Below are 26,228 nucleotides of genomic sequence, written 5' to 3'. Positions count from 1 at the left end.
TCAAACTTAAAATGAGGGTTGAGGAAGCACCCTACTATATGAAAGGGTTGGTGGAGTTGATTGTTCCAACTCTTATCAATAATTTTCCAGATGGGATCAAATTTGAGTCTCCACCCTATTGACGTGTTTTTTATGACAGCGTCAACACAGAATAAAATTCCCAATGGTCACTTCACTCTCTCATGATCAAAGTTTAACCGTATGCTAAGATTGTGACAAGTTCAAACAACTAACTCCAAGGTTCCTTTGTGCAATGGTCATGACTTGTCGGCTGATGTGTTTTACTAGTAATCCAAGGGGCCTTACGTTTTCTCAAAAAAGAAGATATGACAATTTCGTGATTTCAAGGAATTGACTCACGAAATGATTTAGCTTTGAAGGGCTCGTTTTTAGGATTTTTTGAGTTAAAATATGCGGAAAGTAAAAGGAAGGGTTGAGAGAACTATGCTAAATCTAATCCAACTCTAAGAACAAAGAGACAAGGATCACTTGCGTGAAATCAAACCACACTCCGCTTCGCCAGCATAGCACAACTACATGAAGGCGATGCAATCTTCAATGGTTGTGTTATAGTTTTTCACATCACTGATGAAAGCCATCAATTTGAACAACATTCACCAGACAATTAAAGTTAAGTTCACTCATATAAGAGGCTCAAACTAACCTTGTACAATTGGCACAATCAGCTGCAAACCAAAGGTATGAGCACGAATTTCACAACAAGCAACCTTATCAAATCCCGTTCATCTAAATACTTGAAAGCAAATCTAGTCTAAACGAAGAGAGTGAGACCATGCAAGTCTTAAAACAACACAAGAACACACCAACAATTTGAACAATGTATTAAGTGGACTGCTTTAAAACTTGTAGCAACAATCTCTGAATACAATCTCTCCTCCCTTACAAATGAGGGGGGTCACCCCTTTATGTAGGCCTCAAACCATGATGACATGCAAGCTCTAATTAGGGCTTCACTCAAAAGATTCCCCACACATGATGCAACAAGGTGGGAATCAACAATTTATCCCCATGAAACCCATATACAATTAATTCAAACGTGCCCAAAATTGCATCCATTTGTGCATTAAATGCACCAGTTACATCAAGTTCACCCAACATACAATGAATATTCCCCATGCAGAAATAAATGCCCATCATTCCTCCACGTGACAACGACATGCGGAAGGAATCTATCATAAAATCATAAATATGGCAGTTGCATTCAAAAGATTCTTCATGTGTTCAACATGCATTGACCAAGTCGCCGCTTAGTCAAAATATTCTAGCAATAAGTGTGCTGCCACTACCTGGTCAAAAGACTCTTGTCCAGGAATGGACAACTGTTGTTTCACTCATTAATTGCGTAAGTGATGAATTTGACGATGACGGCTTCCAGTTCTCCTATGGAGACACTTGGCACACTCTCAATATTGAATTCCATCAATGTGATTTCCTCTTCACTCTAGGAGAAGTTCTCCCATTTCACCATCATTTCTTGCGCCTTCTTCATCGTGTTGGAAAATGAAGAAACATTATGAAAATGTTCCCCTTAGAAAATGACCCTACAAAGAAGAATTCATGCAATTGGGTTCTCAGGAAGTTCACTGTTACTCCATTTCATTCAGCTTCTCGGCAAACAATGCTTCAATCATGCTGATGATTTCTTCTTGTACCCTACTAATTGGGTCTTTTAAAGTCAAAGACCCCATGTTAAACCTTTCAAAGATATTCTGTCTGGAACAAATGACACAAAACCATCAGGGGAAATCATAGATCTCATTCTCTTGAATCACTTTACCATCAATTAATGCTTTCTTTGGAACTTTCATTAGATCTCTGAGTCGCGGAATGGTTAAGTCGTGATAGATGTGAACATCCTCCCATAAACCTTCCGCTATTTCCAATTTGTTCAGAAGGGCAACAAATCTGGAGTGAAGATGAGCCAAGTGTTCAATGAATCTTCCAGCTGCAGCAAAGACGTCCTCCACCCATTCCTTGGAACACTGGGCCATTTCACTGATTGTCTTTGTGTCATTAACGACTTCCTTAGGGAGAGAGGGAGGAATATAAGATGGGTCTGCCTCCCTAAGCGATTGTTTGAGACTTCTAATATATTTGCACAAGGCCCTGTTCTTTTCTTTCAACCTTTTGCATTTTGCCTTCGTTTTCTGTAGCTTCTCCTTCATAGCCAACGAAGAACCTTCAAAGTCTTCCATCACGTGCCCTGTGGAAGCATGCCCCAAATCAACCTGTCTGATTACGTAGTCCTCTGGTGTAATTTCATTCCTGTCTTTATCTGCTACATTCTCAACTATATGCAAAGTGCGGGATCCAGACTCATATATGACGATCTTGGAGAACTTTCGAGGTGCCTTCTTCTCTGTCGGTTTATCCAACCTCTTCAGAAGTTCTTCCAACTCTCATGTTGGATCAATTTCTTCTTTTGGTTCCTTCCTCAATCTATCCTTTAGCCAATCAAGAGCAGAAATTAGTTGATCTTGAATATCCATCTGCTCATGCTCCTATGAAACTTCTTCCATTTCGCCAAGGATGGCTTGTACGAAACTATCCTGGCGAGGCTCCTCGGGATGAGGGGAGAGTTCTTGTCTTTGCATCCCTAGCTGATTTGGCCTGTGCGAACCGTTGATGCTGAGAACATCTGGTGTTGGAGCACTGTCAGGTATGTTACCTTGAGGTGGATTTGCTGGATTTTCCTATGCAAGCATTTCTACCTCCCGCACGCTGGAATAGCTAGCTGACGATACCATCCTTTCCACCCTTGCTCTTTTTTGCGGTGGTTCTTCCTGCTGAACTACTTGCTAGGCTTGTTGTTGAGCTTGTTGTTGGACTTCCTTCTTCTTTGTTGTTTTTGACCTCTTTGGAGCATTCTTTCCTATGTCAAGCTCAACTTCTTTCTATTGAACTTCTCCCTCTTTAGCCTGGGCTTGTGAAGATCCTTCAGTGGCTTCACTATGGGAATCTAGACTTCCCATCAACTGGTAGGTCGTGTGGACATTTCCTTCTCTCAATCTCTTGATATGTTGATCTATCCAATGTTTGGGGAATTTCAGAACCGGTCTGGCCAAAATGTCTAGATAATCAATTTCTAGTTCCGACCAATCTGGGAGCTGGATGGGTTTATTCTTCTTCAAATTCAAGTTGCACTAAGTCCTAATCTTCCTTTACTTAATCCGGCACTTGCATTATTTCACCTATCCTGATTGTATCAAGGGACAGTCGGGAAAACATTTTCTTCCTGACCTCAAGATCATCCTTGGCACATGCCCAATAGTCTTCTAGGTGAAATTTGTGTACAAACTTCAATCCTGCAACCTTTTTGATCTTACGATATGGATTGTAGTGAGATCTGACTGTGTAGAACGTCAGGCGGTAGAATGCGAATTCCTCTGCTGCCTTCTCAGCTGCTGCTAGGTTTGGGCACACTTCCATGTAATCACCGAGGACAACTGGGAATTCTATAGATAGCTTTCTTTTCTTCTTCTGCATTTGATCATACGTCGTCAATTTTCTCATGAGTTCCAACAACACCAGTTTGTTGGATGGATACCTCGACAATTTATATGCTTGGTAAGAGAATCCCTGCATCCTAATATAAGTGAGTTTTGAAAATTGCAGGAACATGACCCCAAATTTCTGAACCAAAGCCCTAGCCTGCTGTGACACTCTTGTGTGGAGTTCATTCTGCATAAGTCTGGTCAAGTACATGTTGAGAGTGTCATTCGCTAGCTTGAAAGAATTAGTATTGTAGAGGTGCAACTGAGGATAACATTCATGAACTTTCAGCTGTGTTGGTCCACAACCCATGACTCCTTTTCCCAGCAAACCATCGAAGCCACCCATCCTTGAATGCATATAAATTACATAGGCTCATATAGAAGGATTGGGACTTCTTTTCTTTCAAAACTTTTTGCTGTTCATGCGCGTAATGGCTGATTAATCTGGCCCAGTCTACCAACCCATTGGCATTCATGACTTTCCAATGTAGAAAAACATCTATGGCTCGAAATTTACAGCATGTGAACATCCCATCATCCTGCTCAGCATCATTATTAGGTCCACATACTCCTGCTTGAATTCGAAAATGGTGAGTGTCTTAGGCATTTTGGAGATGTGCGGTCTAGGTTTCTGCAACCAACTCTTGTTAATAATATTTGCACATCTATCAAGACCCGCCTCATACACTGCCTTAGCTCCATTCATGGTCTTGTAGGTCATGGAATGATGAGAGGGAACTCCAAAGGCTTCCCCAATTGCTTCTAGAGTCAAGGTGGCTAACAGCTTGCCACTTGATGTTTGAAATTGTCCTCCTCTCCGTATTGTAATGTTTCACACATTCCAGGATCAAGTCTGGACATTGAATAGCAAGGGGAAAACCAACTGCCACAACAATTCCACTTTTGACAATTCTGGCAGCATTAGGAGATGGACTATACCCTGCTTTCTCAAACATCCTGATTTTGAAGGCAGCCATGTTAAACGTTCCTAAATTTGTATCACTGATTTCCTTCCATCTGGACATAATCTTGGATTCCGGAAGGAATCCTTTCATTTCAGCCTTTATCTGTGCCTGCTTGGTAACAATTGCTACTTTGCTTGATTCCACCATTTCAGGAATAAATCAGCACCTCCTGCAAATAAAGCTTCTTGAAAAGAATGAAAAATTCTCTAAGTTTGACTTCTTTCTCTTTCTCTCCAACTTTTCTTTCTCCAAATTCGCACGTGAAGAATGAATTGTACTTGTGCGTTTATATAGAATTCTTCCAACATGTTGCTAAGTTGGCGAAGGTCAATTTAGGCAGTTTTCTTAATGATGCGTCATACATTCCTTTCCAACACGCCATTGCAAACGGGCTCCACCATCGTAGTTGAGTTCCAAAATGGAATTTTCGCTTAATGCATCGAGTTATGCGTCATGATTTGGAATACTCCCTTGCCAACTCGCCAACCTTCCATTTTTTTGAGTTTTGGAGAGATTTCGGAAGATTCACTCGAGATTCACCTTATCCATCCATTTGGCATGAAACCCTAGGAGAGAGAATCTTTAGGAGAGAGAATCTTCGCCTCCGGAGGAACCTTCTTTAAGTTTTTCAACTTTTCACACCTTGGAGGAGATTTTCAATGTTTTTCGACCATCTCCTATTTTTTAGGAACTTTCCTAAAATTTAGGACCCCCATCTAGGAGAGAGGGAATTCTCCCACTCCAAATCTGATTTTTTTTTAAATTCTAATGAGATTTGGTGTCTAAAAATGGTTTTTTTTTTTGAATTCCCGAGGGGATTTTTCTATTTTGGTTCATCCATTCCTAACCTTCAATTTCCTCCTTACCTTGGAAAATTTTGAATTCATTGACTTAGGCGCTAATTCCACTTTGTCAAGGATTTTGGCATTTTTCTCGTTTTCCTTAACACCTCCAATCTGGCACCCAACCTCTTCCTTGGGCGTTATTTTCAACTTGAGGAGGAATTTCGCTTTGTATTCATTTTCCATGGCTCCCCTTGTTTGGCGCCTTCAATCCTTCCTTGGGTGCTAGAAGCACTTCATGGCAGAATTCCAACATTTTCCACACCCTCCTTGTTTTTGCACCCTTTCTTATGCATGGGTGCCATTTAACTAACATCAAGGAATTTGTGATTTTGCACATTTCTATGGCATGCCAATTTGAGCACTCCTCTGTCTCCTGGGCACCAAAACCACTTCATCAAGGAATTTTGTAATTTTGGACTTCTCCATGCTTTGTCCACTTTGGTGCCCTATCCTCCACGTTGGGCGCTATTTGCATCATGTCAAGGAAAGATGGGTTTTGAACTTTTTCCATTCCTCATCCATTTTGGTGCCTTATCCAAGACCGGGGCGCTATTTCCACACTAAGAAGGAACTTTGCAACTTTAAGTTTTCCATGGGCATCTCACTTTGGCACCCTATTACACCACTAGGGTGCTATTTGCCTATGGTGGAGGAATTCTACCATTTTTTGATTTCCCTTGACCTCTCTCATCTAGCGCCCTGCTACTCCATTTGGGTGCTGAATTGACTTGGTGATGGAATTTGACCTTTCGTTCATTTCAAAACTTAGAGAATTTTGATGTTTCTAGATTGAAGATGCAATTTAGGAATGGAGGTGGATTCTAGACTTAGAAGATTTTCTTCAATGTTTCCACTAAGCCAATTTTGATCAACTTTGTTTGCTTCTAACTTTCCGGATTTAGATGAATCTTCAGGAATGTTCTGTCTACAATGTCTGTTTGCGAGAGTCCTGCCACAAATAGACTTTCCAAAAACAGATAGTGCTTCAAATGTTAGAGTTAGAGCCTAAACAGGGTGTGAAGACACTATAAATAGAAACTTACTAAAAATAGGTAGTGAAATCCCTAAAAAGTAGGTACTTTCAAAAAATAGAAAGTTGCTCAGAATTCACTCAAATTTCACATGTCGAATACGTAGAGGATCCTGACTCCATTGCAACTTTCAGTTTTCAAAAACCCTAAAAGGAAACCCCTAAAATCTAGGACTAGAGAAAAAACCCTAAAATTGACAAAGCGAGCCCTAGACTTAGCCAAAATTCCTCAAACGAGTTGCAAACTCGATCAAACTGACCCCACTCACTTGCAAACTTAGAGAGACTGACAAAATTGCCGCAAAAAGACCCCCAAAAACGAAAATCAAAAGATCAAGAGGGCCTAAAAAGTAGGGGGTCCCCATTTGGGATGGGGTGATGTGTGATTTGGTCACAACACACCCCTTGTAGTAGTTTTTGATAGACTCCTTGGCCCTATCCGTGGCCTCATAAATATACCCCATTGGGGTTTGATCCCCATCTACCAAGCGGAGAACTCTAACCAAGGGCTCCGACACCAACAATTGAAAAATACAAATTACAAAAAGATTAATCATTGAAGTTACAAATTAAAAATGAGAGACTTGAATCAAGAATAATTAAATATTCAAGTTTTGAAGTTACGTTCACAATCTCTGCAGCTCTTTGTGCAAATAGGTTGTCAAAGACTATTGCATACAACACCCTCTCCTTCAAGCTTCTTTGAACAAGGTGAGCCTATCCATGCTTGACTCACAAACATTTGCTTCAACGCTGTCAATGCACCAAGAATGTTTTGCAATGTTAAGAAAATCGTTGCAAATCTTGTGACACTTGCTGTTACAAACTTTTTCCCTTGGGTGTGTTCACTCATTGAGTGAAGAACCCAAGGGTGATTGTAGATGTATTTTGTGATCCTCCTTGCATCTTCTACAATTGGTGTCACCCAATAAGTTTTCCTATGTCTTGCAAAAGAAGGTCAAGGACGTGGTGCACAAGGTGTCCAAAAAAGAGAGGGGTGTCTCTCTTGGAGGATATTATCTGTTGCCACATATGCTACTGTATTATTCGTTATTAGTTGCACCACATTGTCAACTCCCACCTCCATGACAATTTGCTCCAACATTAGAGCCAAAATTTCAGCATTTTTCACCTTGTTAGAGGCATCTACTGATTTCAAGAACACCACATTGTTCTTGCAAGCAACCAATAAATTAATTATGGTGCTGTTTTTGCCATTTGTCCACCCATCAGAAAAAATAGTACAGCCATATTTTTTCCATTCTTCTTTGGTTTTTCACCACTTCTCTTGCTCTATCAACTGCATTTGTGAGCAACCTACAAGTACAAAGTGAAATTAGGTCTTAGTACACAATTTTGATTAAAAAAACAAGAATAACATTTTAAAATGAAAACAAGTGGACTAAGTTACTAACCTCCCACCCAAGTCCTTGCGAGAAGAGGCCTTATCCTTTTCCCGAATCTGTTAATGCGGTAACCAAATTAAGCCAATAAGGATTGCCTGCCACATTGAATGGGATGTTGTTGAAGTACCAAAATCGACACATGCATGTCTGTTTTCTCATGCACCTACCTATTCCACCCAGTTGCCTCTAATGATGGTTGTGCTCCAGTTGTGTTCTTGGGCACAAAATAATCACCTATAGACTATGGCACTGATGGTGATGCAGTAGGTGCTCTACTAGAAGTAGCTGAAGTGGTAGCCGAGGTGGTGTTGGATTTGTAGATACGTGGGTCACGAAGAGAGTCCACTATGCCCTGAAGTGCTGCTTCTTCTTTTTAAGGTCAATTGAAGCACCTTGAGATTCAACTATGGATGCTCTCATAGCTAGTTTTGTCCTCTCTCTTTGCAACTTTTCTCTTCCCCAACTGCAAGTATGGCATTCATTTCTCTTTTTATTTCCTTTGTGGGCCAAGTACATTCCCTAGCATCATGCTTACTAATGCCTGCAAGGTGGTATTTGAGGCGGTTTATGCCTCCACCAAATACTCTTTCATATTTAATGCATATTACCGACCTAGGTTCCGATTCTTCAAAGGCATACTTCCAAGCCCTGTCTTTAGCACCTTTAGGACGAGTGCCTAGATATCCAGATAGGCATGCATCTATTGACGAGGTAGACCCTGAACCTAGACCAACTGTATTTGCCATTATAAATTAATGGTTAACCTACACATACAAAGTGAAAACACAAAGTTAATATTTTAGTTAAAAAATTTAGCAAACTAATTAAATTAGTTTAAATAATTTTAGACATCATTGAAAGTTGAAAAAACAAAATTTTTAGGGTTTGAATTATTTTTGAAAAACTAGAGATTCTTGAAAAAACAATGAAAAAATAAGTAAAAATTGTCAAAAAAAAGTGTTAAATCTTGTTCATTGGACTCTAAATCAATTTAGTCTATTTAGGAAAGGTCATTGTTGATTTTCTATTAACCTAGATACAACAGGAAAGAAATAAAATGTTATAAAAAAACATAGGATAAAAATCAGAAAACCTACATGGGAATTTGATTTTGCTTTGAAAAGCTTTAAATCCGCTCCAAATCCGCTTATAATTGACTACAATTGATGGAAATCAGGTTGGAAATGCCTGGGAGGGTGTTTTTCCTCTTGGCAGCAAATGAGAACACACAAAATGAAAAAATGAATCACTTTTTTGATGTCCCTGCCTTATGTTGTTGTGTTTGCGATTTTTTGGCATGGACTCGCCAAGTTTTTGCCAAAAACTTGCCAAGCGAGTAAATGGCAAATTTACTCACCAAGCCAAAAAACTTGAGAATAATTAACTACTTGCCGAGTACTTAGCGAGTAGTCCATCTATGTTTGTAAGTATATGTGGTGAAGGCTTGGAGAAGGCTTAGTGCAGATTAGTGTAGGCTTAGTGGAGAAAGTGATTTAAGAGCAGATCCAAGAACAAGTCACAAACATATTATTATTTTGAAGGTTTGTGCCTTCTATTCTGAGAGATTGGGAGGTTGGTGCCTCTCATTCAAAGAGATTGGTGTCTCTTGTTGAGTTAGTGCTCAGTGGAGGGCATTGGTGTCTCTTGTGGGTTGGTGCCTACGAAGTTGTAAGAAGATTCAAATATAAGCAATATTTGCCTGTGGTTTTCTCCTGCAAGGGTTTCCATGTAAATTGTGTGTGCATCTTGTATTCACTATTTTTAGATCTTACTTATGTAGATGCTTTTAATTATTGCTCTATGATTGCTAAAGTTTATAAATTGTAAAAGTCGTCTTATAGTGATTCACCCTCATCTTTCAATATAAGTGTGTGTGTTTCTTTATTATGCCTATTAATGAAATGGTCCATAATGTCTTATGTTATGCATCGTTTTAATGATATTGAAAAACTTGGACTGAACAATAACTGGGCAAGCCCAAAAAAATTTAAAACTTGGGACTCGGAAAAAACTTCGGGAACAACTCCACAATTTTATTAGAACACTTTAAAATACATAAATTTTAAAAATATTCTTCAAAAACACACATAAAAATAAATTTGTAGAGCATACTATGGATTTCCATCATATATAAATCAAAATTAGAGTTCAATGCCTATAGACCAAAAAATGAGTTCAACCTCTAAATGAGTTACAATGCCACTTCCATTTGTCATGTCATATGTAGAAGTTGCCTCATCTAAACAGATCTATGTCAAGTTGTGCAACAATAACACCTAAGTTAGCACGCTCAAGATTTATATCCCAATTCCTTGTCACCCTCTCATTGTAACTAAGTTTCCAATTTGACAACTGATCCCAATAACTAATGGGAATTTGGGACTAAAGATCTTAGTGAGGTTGACGAGCAATGCCCCTCATGGGGGTTTGGGGGCAATACCGCAAGTGGGGTCAAGGGGTAGTATCTCTTATGGGGGTTTGGGGCAATGCCCCCAATGGGGTTGAGGGACAACACCTCAAGCGCGCTCCCTTTTGCGACACAATGTAAGGTCAAGGGGTGGAGTCCTTGCCATCAAGCCCAAATTAAGCATGCCCTAAGTTGCCAATCAAGTGTGATATGGAGTTAAATTTGTTTTTTATTTAATAGCAGGCAAGAAATCAATGTAGCTTTTAAATGCAAGCTAGAATGAATCAGTACTAACCAAAATTTGCAATGTTTTCCGTTGAATTGCGAGTTTTAAACAAAAAAATCACTGTGAGTTTTAAAAAAATCATTGGCAAGTTATCGTGTGTGTAAATCGCCTAGTGATCTAGCTTGTGAGTACTCTATGAGTTTTTCATCTATGGTTTCATATTTTAAAACCGATGCTTTTGAGGAGTGAGTAATGTGGATTTGAATTTCTATTTTTTAATTTCAAGTAAGAATGGACGAGTACTAACCAAAAAATTACATTTATTTCATTGAAGTGCGAGTTTTCCAGACCATATTTGAGAAATTTAGTTTGGAGTCCCTCACAAACAATCTCTTTGTTGGAGAAGATGCAAAATAGTTTACTGCACATGAGAAAACAAGTGGAGAAGGGTGTTAACAAGAAATCTGGGGAACACAAACTGAAGTTTTGAGTCCCAAGTACTTTCTATGTGTAGTATTTTATACCCCAAAATCAGTCATACAAAGGGAGTAGGGATTAGATCCGGACAAAAGACTAATTATTTACTAGAACATTCAGGGATAACACATAGCACATCATATATAGAACTCAAAATACTTGTATTATTTATATCACTTCAGTCCATTTATATCTCCTTATGCATCATATATCTTCCTCTATTCTATTCTATATCCTCTCATACATCTCATACATCATCATATACATTACACATGCATACTTTGGCATTTACATCTTTCGATGGTATATTTTGAATCTCATGCTCCATAGATTCCTTGTGGTAAGATGCGATAGGATTTGCTAGACCGTGTCTACTTTCCTGCCAACATCATCCTCCCTTTTAAAACCTTGACTTGTCCTCAAGTCAATTTTGTGGTGCTGGAATAATATCCTTATATATTTCTTTTAGATGGCAAAATTGTTATCTCTTTGAGTTTTGGCTAATTTTGCTGGATCGGTACTTGGATTTGCAAAAGTGATTCTTCTGCTTCTGGAAGTGTGGTAGTTATTTGGATTTTTTGGGCAAGCTGCCAGGCTTTTTGTAGGACTTTGGAAATGTGGGCCAGCCAACCTCAGACTTATACCTCGTTGAATCGATGAAAGCAATGCTGAATTTTATCTCATTGATCTTGTAGTCATTGGAACTTGGAACTGTCCTTGCAATGCTTCTATTTCCACTTGGAGTTGGCCATCTGGATCTTTTAGGGCCTCATAGTCTATTGATCTTTGAAGGATTTGAATCTCCAGTTAATCCATTTGTACCTTGATCAGTGCTGTTACATTTGGCCATTGTAGACAAAATTGAGATAAATTGTTTAGGTCTTGTTGTGACCTTTTTCACACATCGCCCCATTGCAAATGGGGACCCTCTCTTTTCCTGCTTTCTAGGGTTTTTGTTAGTGCCCGTGACCTTTCGCTTCAGTTTTACCAAGCCTTGCCTAGTTTTGAACAGTTCAAGCCCTGATGGTTGAAAGTTAGTTTTTGCAAATCATGTGATTCCAGAGTACAAACACCTTCAAAGTGCTTAAGGACGCCAAAGGACGAAGATCGCAATCGATTTGGATCAATTTGAACAACTTTCTATTTTTAGAAAGTTTGCTTTTTTGCTTTTTCCTATTTTTTAGGAAGTTTCGTTTTTGGCATTTATAGCCCAATCCCCGGTATGGCTATTTTTAGAAAGTCCGCTTTTTGGCTTTTTCAGAATGGGTACTTAGGGTTTGCACTGCTGCCATTGACCTGCCTCGACCGGGATCCAAAATTTCCAAGTTCTGAACTAAAAAGCCAAATCCCTACATTTTAGGGGGTGTGATGCCTCAGATGATCCACCTAGGCATGGATTTCAAATTTTAAGTTAATGCAGTTAAATTTGATTAAATTGTGAAATTTTGAAATTTCTCTGAAAATTCTTCTTAGTCTGGCTAACAAGGGTTTTGAAGTATTGTTGCAGGTTCAATCTCCACCATGATGCGGGAGGCCATGAAGAGAAGACCCACCAAAGTCCGCCATGTGTTGAGGACCCACCAAAGTCCGCCTTGAGCCTTATATAAATGATGCCATGTGTGTGGGAGGTCACAAAGGCCAACACTCCAAAGTCTGCCATTGTCTTGGAGAAGCCTTGGCAGTGGCCTTCAAAGTCCGCCTAGGCCATGTAGGAGCCTTGTCTAAAGTCCGCCCAAGCTAGAGGACTCACCAAAGTCTGCCCAAGGGGTAAGTTCAAACTCCGCCATGTGTGTGGGGCACCTAAGGGTAAAGCCTGAAGTCCGCCATGGGAGATACCACCAAACTCCGCCTTGCATGAAGTCAAGTCTCCAAAGTCTGCCATAGGTTAGGAAGACTAAGGGGAGGGAGCTCCAAAGTCTGCCCATGAGGAGAGGTCTCCAAAGTCCGCCATACCATATGGGAAGGCTCTCTAAACTCCGCCATACCTTGGAGAGGTAAGGAAAGTCCGCCAAAGCTTGAAGAAGATGAAGATGAGTCTTCAAAAGTCCACCTACACATGAAAAGTCAAACGAAATCAACATGATGTCACAAAACTCCTCCAAAATTTTGAATTCAAAGACCAAAATAGAAAGTTTTCGAAAGAAAGAATATTGGAAGATTGGTAAGGATTTCAAGCCTAGAACCAAAATGGAAAGTTTTTAAAAGGAATATTTGAGGATTAGTGGATATTTTCGAACTTGAATCCAAAATAGAAAGTTTTCGAAAGAAGAATATTGGAAGATTAATAGATATTTCGAACTTGTAAACCAAATTGGAAACTTTTGGAAGATATTTTCTTCAAACTTGGAAACATGACAACACTTTCCAAAAGGAGTGAAGATGGAATTAGAAGTATGAGTTGGAAGATTTTAAGAGTTTCTACTTGAGGAGTTAATTTTATTTACAAATACTTCACTTCAAACTTCATTTCTACACCAACAAGTTCGAAGTTACCAAGGAAAGCTTAGTAAATTATTTCAGTTCGAAGATCATCTGGAGAAAGTTTTTGACATTTCTGGAAGTTGGATAAGCTTTTGACCAAAGTTTCGCAGATTTTTGGAAGGCAACCAATACGGGAAAAGATTATTTAACCTTTACTGAATTTTCTGAGTGTTCTTGAGAGAATTTCTAGCCCTGCTTCTGCCCATTCGAAGGTGAAACCAAATTCATGATGCAGATTTATGGATTTTTTCTGAATATTTTCCAGAACTTAGAAATATTTTTTCAAAATTTTTGGAAAGAAAATCTTTTTTTTTTGGTGAAGTATGAAATTTTTTGAAAGTTTTAACACTTGATGGTAACCACAACCAGCCTTAAGATGGAGGGTTTTTGAGGTGAAAATCCGATTTTTATGGCTAAGTATGAGAATAAAAAATGAAAATTTTCCAACACTTAGCCATTTCACAGCCTCGTTATTTTTTTCGAAAATTTTGCAAAATATTTTCTAAAATCTCATTGTTCGTCCGTAGGTCCTAGACACTATGAATTTCCAAGTGGATAAAGATGCTCCTCCAGAGTCGAGGATGGCTTCAAAATGGAAGAACGTCAGCAACACCAACCTCGGACACATCAATCTGAGGGAATTCAAGAAGCGAATGTTTGGTCTGGACAACCTCATGCCTACCACCATTGCGCGAAAGATGATGAAGAGCGGTATTGTGCATGCTGCTGGCTTCCTCCCCACCATGCAATGCAATGAACTAGTAGTCGAGTGTGCCAAACATTACAACCCCATCAACAAGGACATTGTTGCACCTGATGGAAGGATAATGGCAAACATCAGTGATGAGGCCATCAAAGAGGCCTTCAAGATCCCAGAGTATCACAACACAGTGTATATGGCAAAGGACGAAGCAGACAGTCTATATCAAGACCACCTGGAAGAATATGAGGCCATAGTTAACCATTCCTGGCTAGACAAGCCAAGGAAGGGCGCCTCCAAACTTCAGAGGAAGAGCCTAGTGCGAGCATACTTCAAGGAAGACATCAGAGACATGATCATCCCGCTCAACAGAATAATGGGAAGCCCTCAGGGAGCTCCATTTGAACCCTGGATGTATTATTTCATTAATGAAATAATCAATGGGGTAAAGATGATAAACTGGGCCAGGATGATTAGCGAGAACCTAGATAGCCAGCTAAGGAATCTAGAGACGAATAGGACTTTCTTCATGAGTTCTTACTTGTTCTATTCCTTGGCCAGGACCTACAGATACAAAGGTCTCACTTGTAGAGGAGAAGTAGGGAGCAAGGAGAACCAGTTTCCAGTATATGATTGCTATCCTCAACTCCACATGGAAGAGAAATTCCATTACAAAAGAGTGAATGATACTTTCCTTATGCACATCGCTCGGACATTGTAAAGCGGGCTGCACCAGAGACTCTCTCAAGAGTCTATGGACTTAATCAGTCGGTTTGGATGTTGGTACATCCAATATCCAAAGTTCACTTACCTTCGAATCCAGGGATTCTCCGGACCTCCATACAAGCTTCCAGCTTACCCTACCAACCGAGTGGTGTTGCTCGAGGTTGTAAGACAATTGGAGGAGTATATAGTGATTCAAAGGGATAAGCAAAAGAAGGCAGGGACGTCCTCACTTACAATAGGCAATGGGCTGGAAACATGTCCGTCATCCCAAGCTTCTGCGACCGCTGAGAAGGAACTAGCCAGGTATCCCCTCTATCAATACAAGGCAAGAAGGAATTTCGATCCATTCCACAGGATAAAGAAGATCGATGGAACAACGTTTGAGCACAGACCAAACTTAGAAGATTACTGGGCTAAAGCAGCCGATAGCTTCGAGATCAGGAAGAGATTCTGGTCGAGAATTCCTTTGAGCATGGTAAGAGCAACAAAGGTATTCAAAGTTGCCGATCAAGTGGAAGAAAGCTTAGAGCTCCATCAGCCAGGCTTCGAAAAGATGAAAAACGAACCCCTAGTTTAAATAGATTGGACAAAGGGGGAGAAATCAGATCTAGTAGACCTCATGAGGTCGGTGGTTGAGTATTCGAGGTGGTGGACGTCTAAAAAGACAAGGCAGTTAAAAGCCAAAGGTGTGACCCTGACCTACGAATCGATGGAAGTAGATGATACGCTGTCCATCGATCCTTGTACCTTTGCCGGTGATGCCCGAAATCCAGAAAGTGTTGGGTCTCGGAAGAGGAAGGAGTTAGTGGGGAGCTTTGTGAAAATCATAGGGAAGAAGATCATAGGAGAAAGAAGGGAGTCCAGCGAAGGCCAATCCATTCTAAGTGCCGCTTCTATCATACCTGATCAGAATGCAGTTAAAGAATGGGAGATGAACATCTGCATGGTTGATGATGAAGAGAGAATGCCTTCTCATTCAGTTGAAGAAGTAATGAAGGAAGTTGTCCAAAGTCCAGACAGAGAGCAAGTTGAAACACCTACAGTCTTCTTGGACGGCATACCAGCAAACCCAGGAGAGGCAGATGATGAATTTGACCATAATACTATCGAGCAATCAACTGTCCTGGATTGGCTAAGGGAAAGAATAAAGGCTAAGGTCCCCAAGGAGACCTGTTCCAAAGAGGTCACTGCAACATTTCTGGAGAGGGTGAATGAGCCAGTCGTGATCAAACCACCCAAGCCGGCTAGGAAGTTTTCCTTAATTCAGAGAGACAGTGCAGGGTTCATGACAGTCCAGATAGCAGTGCCCAAAGAAGGAAAGACTAGGGACAATGTCGTTGCAGATGATTACAAGATCACTACCATAGAGCTGGTTAAGCCCACCTAGGACCAAGAGGTCCAATATTTTGACGACTCTTGCAGTGTTCTGAAGGCAAGTCTAGCCCATGAAAAGGAAAAGAGGAAGAAGGTCGAAGAGGAGAACCAACAATGGAGAAGGTACGTTCTCCATCTTACCAGACCACTTGACCATGAGATCCCGGTTACTCCGCCACAGCCTCTTTAGCAGGGATCGATGAAGGATTATGATGATATGAAGGGCTCATACACTCAAGCAAAGGAGTGGATTTCAGAGGCTTCGGCGCGTGCTGACACACTAGTAGAGAATTAAGTATCGACACATGACTCGGCCTTTTCCCTGATCAATCGTATCCAGGATCTGGCCATCAATTGGGAGGATATGAATGAAATACTTCCACTCCTGAAGGTTATCCGAGGCTTATCGAAGAGAAGCCTAGTGGATGCGGGTATCATACAGATCGGAGACAGGTACGACTTCAGCACATGGTATTATGCCTTGGTCACTCGGATTGAAGTTCTAAAGAAATCCGAGACCAAGTGCTCAGAGACAGAGGAAAGTGTTAGAGAGATCCTGGGCAAGGTATTCCATGTGGCGTCAGAGATCTGGAAGAAGGAAAGCATAAGGGAGAAGCATCTGCAGGCAGAAAACCTAAGAGCTAGAATCCAGTCTAGCTTCTTCAAGAATTCAGGGATCATTGACAAAGGTGATTTCTCGAAAATTGCAAATTTCTCTTCATCGATGAAAATTTCCTTGCCCAAGCCGTTGAGTGGGAGAGCATCCTCGCCATCTGTACCGATGATGTGGACATCATCGACTTCCAGATTGGCAGTTTGCCAAGTGTCGCCATGGAGGAGGTCAAGCTCATTGTGTCCAGATACGTCGAATCTTTGAAAGAGGAAAGTGGACACTCACCTCAGTCAGATTAGCAGTTGAGCCACGTGTCACCCTCTTATTCATTTGAACTAATAGTGTTTGGGGAAACCCTAATTAGGGTTTGTAGCTTTCAATCTTGGCCCTTGATCACTGTTCGATCTCGACCATTCATTGATTTTCGAAAAATTATATAAGGTTGCCTCCTCTCATTTGGAGAGTGTGAGGTTTTTGATATTTTGTTGCTTAAGGTCATTTCCAAATAAATATATTGCATGTGCACTGCTTTGTAATCACTATTGTTTGAATGATTTGCATGGTTTCAATTTCCTCAACACCTAGTTAAAGTTAATATAGATTTGCTTTCATTGTTGTTAATTTGAGTGAAAGATTTGATAAGTATCAATTGATTGTGTATCTCCGCTCATACTTTTGGTAAATGGATGATTTCCATTCTACTGTGCAAAGTTAGTTTGAGCCCATCCCATGTGCATCCCGATATCTCGATCATAAGCACAACCCATTGAAGATTGCACCAGCTTTGTGTAGTTGTCCCTGGTGTGGCGAAGCAAAGTTTGGTTTCTCGAGAGCACCTAGTTGATACCGTCTCCGGAGTTCGTAGGATTAGATTAGCCTTCCTAAACCCTATCCTTTTCTTCTTTCTTTTGAACGTCTAAATCCCTAGAAAATCCAAAAAAAAAGAAGAGCCTAAAATTGCTAAATCCATCTAAGTCCAACAGTTCAAGATACTTGTCAAACGTAAGTCCCCCTTGAAATCTTCGGCATACACCACCCAAGAAGCTATTCCACTAAAGTCGCTTGTTCGCACATATAGACCTTGGAATCAGTAGTGATTTTTCAGGAGAGGATAGAATGCCTTCGGGTATCCTATCCTAATGTTTCGTAGATGATAAAACAGACACCAACAGGTCTCCTTTTGTATTCTGTAGGGTACTAATCTGAGTTTCCAATACAGAGTGTGTGGTAGCACATTTCTTTCTAGTTGTCCATCCTTACTTTTTGTAACTCTATGATAATCGGTTGTCTCATTGTTTTCTTTTGTAGTGTTTTATCCTTAATTATCCCTTCAATCAAAGTTCTAAATTGTACTGATGGTGGTTGTAATGAGTCCCCTTTGAGGTGAGGAATATCGCTCTGTATTTCCTTCACCAAATCCTCCAACTAATTAGAGCTTTCCACATGTTGTTTCAAGCCCCTCACTGTCTGATGTGATATATCCCCTAATTGAAACTTGTGAAGGGGTGTGATACTCCCAAGATCGACTTGTAAACGCATCAAAGAAAGTTAAAGTAGTTGCGGAGAGGCCATTGCTTGAATCTGCTTGTCTCGCTAACAAGTCCTTGATGGACTGCATAGGAGAGGTGGCGAAGGTGTATCAAATTGTTTTGCTTGAGAGGGTTGTTCATACTTGGGGTGGGCAAACTCCGAGGAAATTGTATTATATTTTTCTTCTTCCTCTCAGAGTTGTTTATAATCCTTTCTTGTTGCTTCCTTTATCTGTGCATGGACTGTTTGAGTTATCCCTGGTTTTTCTAACATTAGCTGATCCAATCTTTACTTTGATCAGAGCTCCTTGGTTTGTATTTGGAAGTAAAAAAATTGTTGAACAAAGGAGAGCCTATTAAGATTGTAGAGACTCAATTTACCCTATTCGGAGAACGTGTCCCCCTTAAGTAGTGATATGATTATTTTTGTCAGCTAATGTCCTTGATAGGACAAATTCTTTTGCATCTAACATTTGTAGACAAAGTTCATGATTGGCAAGACCATAAATGTGCATCTGGCGAGTTTTGTTATGATCATTAGGTCATTGTGAAGGATGGCATCATCCATGGAATAGTGAGAAATCTCTGGATAGAGATCAAGGTGTTGTGACCAACTCACCCTCGTTGCATTTTCTGAAGTATGTATCCCCTTTTTTTGAGCATTTTGTTGTAAATTTTCGTGAATTTGGTTGATGAAGTTGGTTTTTCGTTTTGGTTGCTGGTCATTTTTCTTTGAATTCAAGCTACTGCTCCATTTGTCATTTGATTGAAGTTCAAAATTTCAGATTCAACTTGCTTAGAAATCGGGTTTAATTCAAACATCTCATTCATCCAAGTATTGGAGCTGTTCCTTGCACTTTTCACTTGTTTTGCCCCTAGTGTCGATTTAGACCTGATACTAGTGGGTGGTCTAGTTAACTTGCATGATATGACATTCAGTCTATTAGAGAAGAAACAGGTTTTTTCCCTGAAATTAAGTTAATTTCTTGAACACTTGATAGAATCATTGCTGCTTAAACAAGATGATGTGAGATCAGGGTACACACGCATCTTGACTCCTTGGCTATATTTTAGGAAGGTCTTCAACTAAGCAACACAATGGATCATGAAGTGTGCTGACAGTTTTTGATGAAGTTGATAGTGATTGATGATGTCATAAAGCTGCTAAAGACGTCTCAACAACATTGACAAAGATATGATATTTGTAGTAAAAGAATGTGGTCTTATGACAACAATAATTTTATAATAAAAGAATGTGGTCTTTATAATAACATTGCCCTTGGTAAGTCAGACCTATTTATTCCTTATATCTTATTCAAATTCTTGGAGTTGATAGTGGCATTGTGTTCAAGAATTCATAGTTGCACTTTATGGGGGGTGTTGGTGTACGTTTATTTCTTGCATTTAGTTTGTTGCTTTATTTTATTATATGCATCTAGGTTAAGATGAACTTGCTTAGGTAGGTACCTAGATGTGCTACACATGCAACTACATCTCTGCTATCCCACAGGTTGTACTTTCACATCTTTGGGTGGAGCATTCTTTATATGGCAGCTTGTAGCTCTTGAGCATCCTTGTAAATACATTTGCATCCATGTTGGAATTGTAGTGATATTGTATTCAACAATCTTTAGTTGTGAATTTGCTTATGTGGCTTGATCTTGTTATCAAATTCTTGGACGTTTGCTTGATCAACAAATCTCACATGGTATCATGTATTGTGACCTTTTGGTTATGCATTCTTGCTTTGAGCCATTTTTAGTCTCATGAGTATTTGCATGTTGTCTCATTTTTGAAATAATCTCCTCCTTTTTTTTGGGTATTTAGATCATTTGTTGAATGGAGTTCTTTGATGCCAACTCTTACATGGTGTTAGCATATATTTGTTTTCTTGTATTTAGTTTATTACTTTATTGCCTTATATTCACGTAGGATAGGATAAACTTCCTTGGGTAGGTATCTATTTAGGTAGGTTGTACATGTGACTTCTACTTTTCTTGTTTGGTGGAGATATACTATAAACGTGATTTCATGTCCTTTATCCCATGTTCATTGTATATTCACATCTCTTGGTGGAGTAACCTAATATACCAACTTTTAGTTCACTCTTGAGCTTTTTTGTAAATGCATTTGCATCCTTATTGAAATAGCATTCATATTGCATCTCTAAAATCTTCAGTTGTGATTTTGCTATTTTGGCTTGCTCATGTCATCAGATTTTGCGAAGATTGCTCCATTGAAAAGTCTTGCATGGGCTTTGCGAAGGAGCATCCCTTCCTAGTGAGCACCAATATGCCCCCTAGGTTAGAGTGCCCAAAAGACATTTTGACACGAGACAAGGATCTTTCTCAATCTGCACATTATAGTCAGAAGTAAACAGGAAATAGCATGCAACAATGAAGCATTTATAGTAGAGAAGAAGCCTTACTATGCATATTGAAAGGGTTAACACTTTTTCTGAAATACTTTAGCTTTGGGGCATTTTCAAATATTCACACAATTCTTTGTGTAGGAAGCTAAGCTACAATAATCTCTTGCAACTAGTGAAGCCATGGTGGAAAACAAATTATATAAATTATCAGTTTTTTGGCTCCACAGGGTATTTCCTCTTTTTTTTTAAAAATATAAGGAAGAAACATGAATGAAATTGAAAAATAGGTGTCTTTCAGGTATAAAGTGGTATCTGTCAATCAGTGTAAAAATGGTAAGGGCAAATGGTAGGTCACCTTATGAAATAGCAACCATACAAGGTTTTACAGTACTCTTAAATGATCGATGTAATTAAATTTTATCCTTATCTTGTGTAGTAATTTTGTTTCATGTACATTATAATTTACATACCGAGTATTCATAAGCTGTAATACAAAAGCTTATATGCTAGAGACTCGATATGAATGTTATAAATACAGGAGTACTAATTTGGGATACAAATGTAATAATTACATGCATATGATATGTTTTATGATGTGTAAAGTACTTAAAAAATAAGATATAAAACCTAATGAAATATTACAAAGCCTAACTGTCAAGAATCAAGACACTATAGCTAGCTCTTGGAAGACAATTCTCCCTGTTTAAAACTGGATGTCCTGGAGAGAGAGAGAGAATTTAACATTTTTCTTATACATGGTATGTCTTTGAATTGTATTTTAGAGTCTCTGGGAACAATTAACCTCTCATAGTGATTGTACTTTGTATTATATAAAAATAGTAGGTAAGCATATGCTTGAGATAAACCCAATGCATTGGTTGTTCCCAATTCAACAGGTTTATATCTTGCTTTATTTTTGCTTCTTTCAGGATTGTCGGTCAAATGCACCCATTTTGTATCTCTTATACGCAGAAGCAGAACTTGCACATCAATACGGTGTTGAGGTGAATGGTAGTAACTCTTCTCAACAAAGAGCAATTCACATACTTTCTTGTTTGGGGACTTGTGGGAAGTACTCTACGTTTTCATTGGCACATCATGTTTCAAGTACCCAGTTATTGAAAGCACGGCGAGGGTTTGGAGAGCAGTTATGGCACCTGCGCTCAATGTGGGCACATGGGGAAATAACAGAGCAGTGCACAGCTTTGGTAGTTTCAGCAGCCTTATTGGAAGAATTAACAATTGGATGGGAAGCTGCAGCTAGAGTTTATAAAGATGCTTTTTCAATGGCACTTCCAGGTCTGTAGAAGTTTCATTTATTTCTACCTAAGTCAATGATTAATTGGGAGCAATTTACATGCTTATAAAACATATTGTTGATGTTTGGTTGGAGTTGCTTTTGGTAGTATGATTTTTGGGTGAAATTGGTTAGTCAGTGCTTTTTAAGGTTTCTGTATCATAATTTTTCACAGTTTTTCTTGTGAATGAGTTTGAATTTGATCGGCAGCAAACTGTGTGTGCACTCATCTCATATGTATTTTTACTCCAGAGTAATATTCTCCATGATTCCCATTTCTTGTATGCATGCACAAAGGAATTAAACCATTACAGATACTAGAGTGTGCTACAAGGAGTCTAATAAAGCTAAATGGCACTCAGCTTTTTAAAGAACTAGTGATTTGAGCTAATAATTGTTACCTTTAAATTTGCCCCTAATGATTAAAGGACATGTGGATTTGGAATCTTGTGCTTCAGCTTTTCTGCACTCAACTTGCTACTCTAGGTCTATAACCCATTAAATTAAAGTTTGTTTCCTTCCCATTTTACCAAGAATCCCTTAGAATATAGCATTCATAGAGTAGAGTATGCACATGGGTTTAGCCATGATTAGTAGTTGAATTCATAAATTGCAAACTTGGCAAGTCCTTGCCAAACTCGTGAGTTTTCCTGCTTGGTGAGTACTCACAATAGTCTTTTTTGTTGAGTCTGCAGAGAAACTCAGTGAGACTTGCCTGAAATTCATGATTTTTTGAGGTTTTCTTGCAGATTTGGTCTCTTAAAATAAATTGCAGACCCTTGATAAAACATTTATTTTTTGTCGTTTATGTTTTCAGCAATTAGAATCTCAGTGGCATGAAGTGGTTGAAAAGATTTATTGATGGTTGGTGAAAGTGATAAAAAGTATGGAAAATGGCATGCACCTTGAAGGTCCCTATGGGCGCTAAGGTCTTAATTTGGGCCTAGTTTTGTAAAAGCATTTGGGCCTGCATGAAGGAAAGGCTGACTTTTTCCTTTTATTTGGACTGAAATAACAAAATCAGTATTATACCCCTATTTTTATTAATTTTCCAGTGTTTTTTAGTCTCAATTAAATCTTAAGAAATTGACTTCCATTTATACTTTTGGTTTTCCAAGTCAATCCCAATTTCAAGCAATGCTAGTGTGATCCATTAAAATAGTCGATGTTATTAACAATAGAGACGAAAGCTCTATATAAACTATAAAGAGTTTACAAAAGACGATGTTTCTAAAAGAACAATCGTTAACAGAATGTAGAAAAGGAAACTTTCCTAAACTAACTAAGATAACTAGATGACCATTAAAGAATCAATACATTATTCTAACACCCTCCCTTAATGGTCATCATGCTAATGACTAAGAGAAAAACAAAGAAGGCTGCCCCCTTCTTCGTAGAACACTTTGCAACAAAAGCCTGCCATTGACCCTCCTAGAATCTGCAAAACTTTTGGATATCACCACAAATTATTCAACTTGACGTTGGGTAACAAAGTTGTCCATCCTTGTAGCCAAAGACACCGAGAATAGCCGCATAAACCAAAACTATGATTGAGGAAAAATTGGCAAACCCTCCACTGCTTCAGAAAAACAACCACAAACTTTTGTAGATGAGCACAACACCCCCAAAATACATTGCAAGAAGCCACGACTTTTGAGGAAAAAATCCCCAAACCCACAAACTGAAGATTACAAAACATTGTTTTTTTTGGAAAAATGGTAAAAACCCTAAGACAGGAACACTTGTACCCATGATTTTTGAGGATAAAATTAGGCAAAACCCAGAATCCCACACAAACATCACGAATTACAGATGACCAAACACGATTTTTGAGGAGAAAAATTGATCAAAACCTGACACGATTTTTTAGGTGAAAAATCGATCAAAACCCAAGACAAAATCTGAGACATGGACCAAAATACAAAACTTCATTTATGAGGAAAAACGGTAAAACCCTTTTACAAAATGATTTTTAAGGCAAAAATGATTAAAACCCATCCAAAATTTTTTAAGGAGAAATTTATTAAAGACCCATCAACTAATTTTTTTAAGGACAAAAATTAGAAAACCCATGCAAAATAAAAAAAACCATGAATAATTTTTGTGGAAAAAATTATTAAAACCCATTCAATAATAATTTTTTATGGGAAAAAATTAGAAAACCCCACCAGAATAATTTTTTTAGGGAAAATTTATGATAAAAACCTGCAATATTGTTTTTGTGGAAATAAAAATAATTAAAACCATAAAATCCTAGATTGAGGGTGCCATCCCACGAGTCGGAAACACAAATCGCAGAAAAGCCGAAAAAGCCAGAAACATAACATTTCAGAATAAAATACCAAAATAATTTACCCTCTCTTGAACAAAATCACCTCAGATGCTAAGGGTAAGATCAACTAAAATGATTCCAAGGTTTCTACATGTCAGGTCTTGACGAGTGGGTAACTCAATGGTTGATTTGAATTGTTGTGCTCACTTGGGGACTTACACAAATGTTAGGATTATCTTCTTCGATCATGAAATATGCAGAATAAGTATGCTGACAACTTAAGATTTAGCAATGTAGTTTTGGACTTAATTCTTACTAAAAAATGGGCAAAAGGAATAGGGTTCAGGAAATCTATTCTAGACCTAATAATGTAGGAAATGATGAACAAGTTTAGTGGAATCAAACTAGGCAGGGTCTCACAAACAGGTATTGACACAAGCTTAGTGCAATCATTTAAGGTATACTCAAGGATTTTCAGACTATCACCATCAAACGTTGACACTTGACACCATCCAAGTTGATGCTTGTCAATGTATGCATAATAGTTGAAGTTAAGCTTACTCAAATTTCCAGTTGACCACACAAGGCACACTTACCAGTGGCAAGAAGCTAGTGGTATGGATTAAGGATTCCACACAAATATATTCAACAAATCTTTCACTCAATCTAATAAACATGAAAAACAAATTCTAATCTAAAATTCTAATCTAACTTGGAGGAATTGAGAACTATGAATGCAAAGACAACATTTGAAGAGCAAAATCACCAACAATGATTCAAATAGCTGCAGCATATACCAACAATTCTACAAAAACTCTTACAAATGAGAGACAAGGAGGTATATATAGAGTCTCTTACAAAATGGATGGCCAAGATTAAAAATAAATCAAGGGCCAAGATCATGCCAACAAAACCCTAGAATTGCCCTAATTAGGGTTTACATAAAAAATGGCGCCACCAACATATGGCCCAATAAAAAGATACCTAGTCATCAAATAAGGGAATCTTCTAGAAGATTCCTCCTTGCATCTCTCTCTCTCCTAGCAAACTCCAAGAATCTAGCTAATATTGAATCTAACTCCATGGAAATGCTAGGTAAGGTATCTTGCTGCAAATCAATCACGTCCAGTGAATCCGAGTAAGCGTCCAAAGTGTTCTCCCAATCTGGCATGAGCTTCTGCGAACTATGAACATGAATCAACAAAGAGACCAAATCACCTATCTGACTCTTCTTCAAAGAGTCCAACTGACAAAAATACATAAGTTTCATCTTGTCTCTTAATTTGGCTAAGTGTAAACCACAAGCACCATTAACATCAACACCCAATAATTCCTCAATTGAGGCAAGGATTTTCAACTAAATGTCCTAAATCAATCCTTCCATCTCTGTACAACTCAACTGGGCGTTCTCGTATCTGTCTCCACTGTGCACAATGTTCTCGCTGATCAACGTAGACTTGGGAATCTTTTTCAAAGCTCTGAGGTGTGGAATAGTCTTCTCCTGAATAGGCCGAAATTCTTCCCAAACTCCCTCCAAATACTGGATTCTAAACATGAGCCCTGTTGTCCTATCATATGCCTAGACAAACTGAGTAAGGAAATCATCCGCCTGTTTTCTTGCACTGTCAATCCACTTCTCCACCTCCGAGAGTGCATCTCTCGCTGCCTCATAGTGTGAATGTAGTCCATGATCATCCGCAATAGGGGAAATAAGGGTGGGATTCTCATGCCTTATCCTTGCAATATACTCTCTAAGTCTAATGTTCTCTTCTCTGTACTTCTCTTTCTCTTCGATTTCTCTATCTAACCTTGCACTGATCGCCTTAAGATTATCACCAACCTCCTAAAACTCTTGCTCTCTTGTAGTATGGCCAAGGGCAATTGAAGTAATCTAGAAATCCATAGGAGTAGCAATGTCCACTGTCACACTTCCGATAGGAACAACCACCTGTGCAATCCACATTCCTATCTCATCTCTAGCTATGTGCGACAAA

The 26,228-nt window shown here is 38.9% G+C and overlaps 1 protein-coding gene across 5 annotated transcripts in view; it reads left to right on the top strand.

Annotated features, from left to right (window-relative positions):
• Positions 1-26,228, top strand: part of LOC131064559 (uncharacterized) — a 109,349-nt gene that overhangs the window by 65,340 nt on the left and 17,781 nt on the right. For all 5 annotated transcript variants that reach the window (XM_057998728.2, XM_057998726.2, XM_057998727.2 and 2 more), the window contains one exon: positions 21,595-21,964. In XM_057998728.2, coding sequence (XP_057854711.2) covers positions 21,595-21,964 — 370 coding nt within the window. The remainder of the gene's footprint in view (positions 1-21,594; positions 21,965-26,228) is intronic.

Source organism: Cryptomeria japonica, chromosome 8 (genome assembly GCF_030272615.1).
Source record: "Cryptomeria japonica chromosome 8, Sugi_1.0, whole genome shotgun sequence".
Lineage (NCBI taxonomy): Eukaryota > Viridiplantae > Streptophyta > Pinopsida > Cupressales > Cupressaceae > Cryptomeria > Cryptomeria japonica.
Note: the sequence above shows the minus strand (reverse complement) of the source record. Positions and strands in the feature narration are given on the sequence as shown.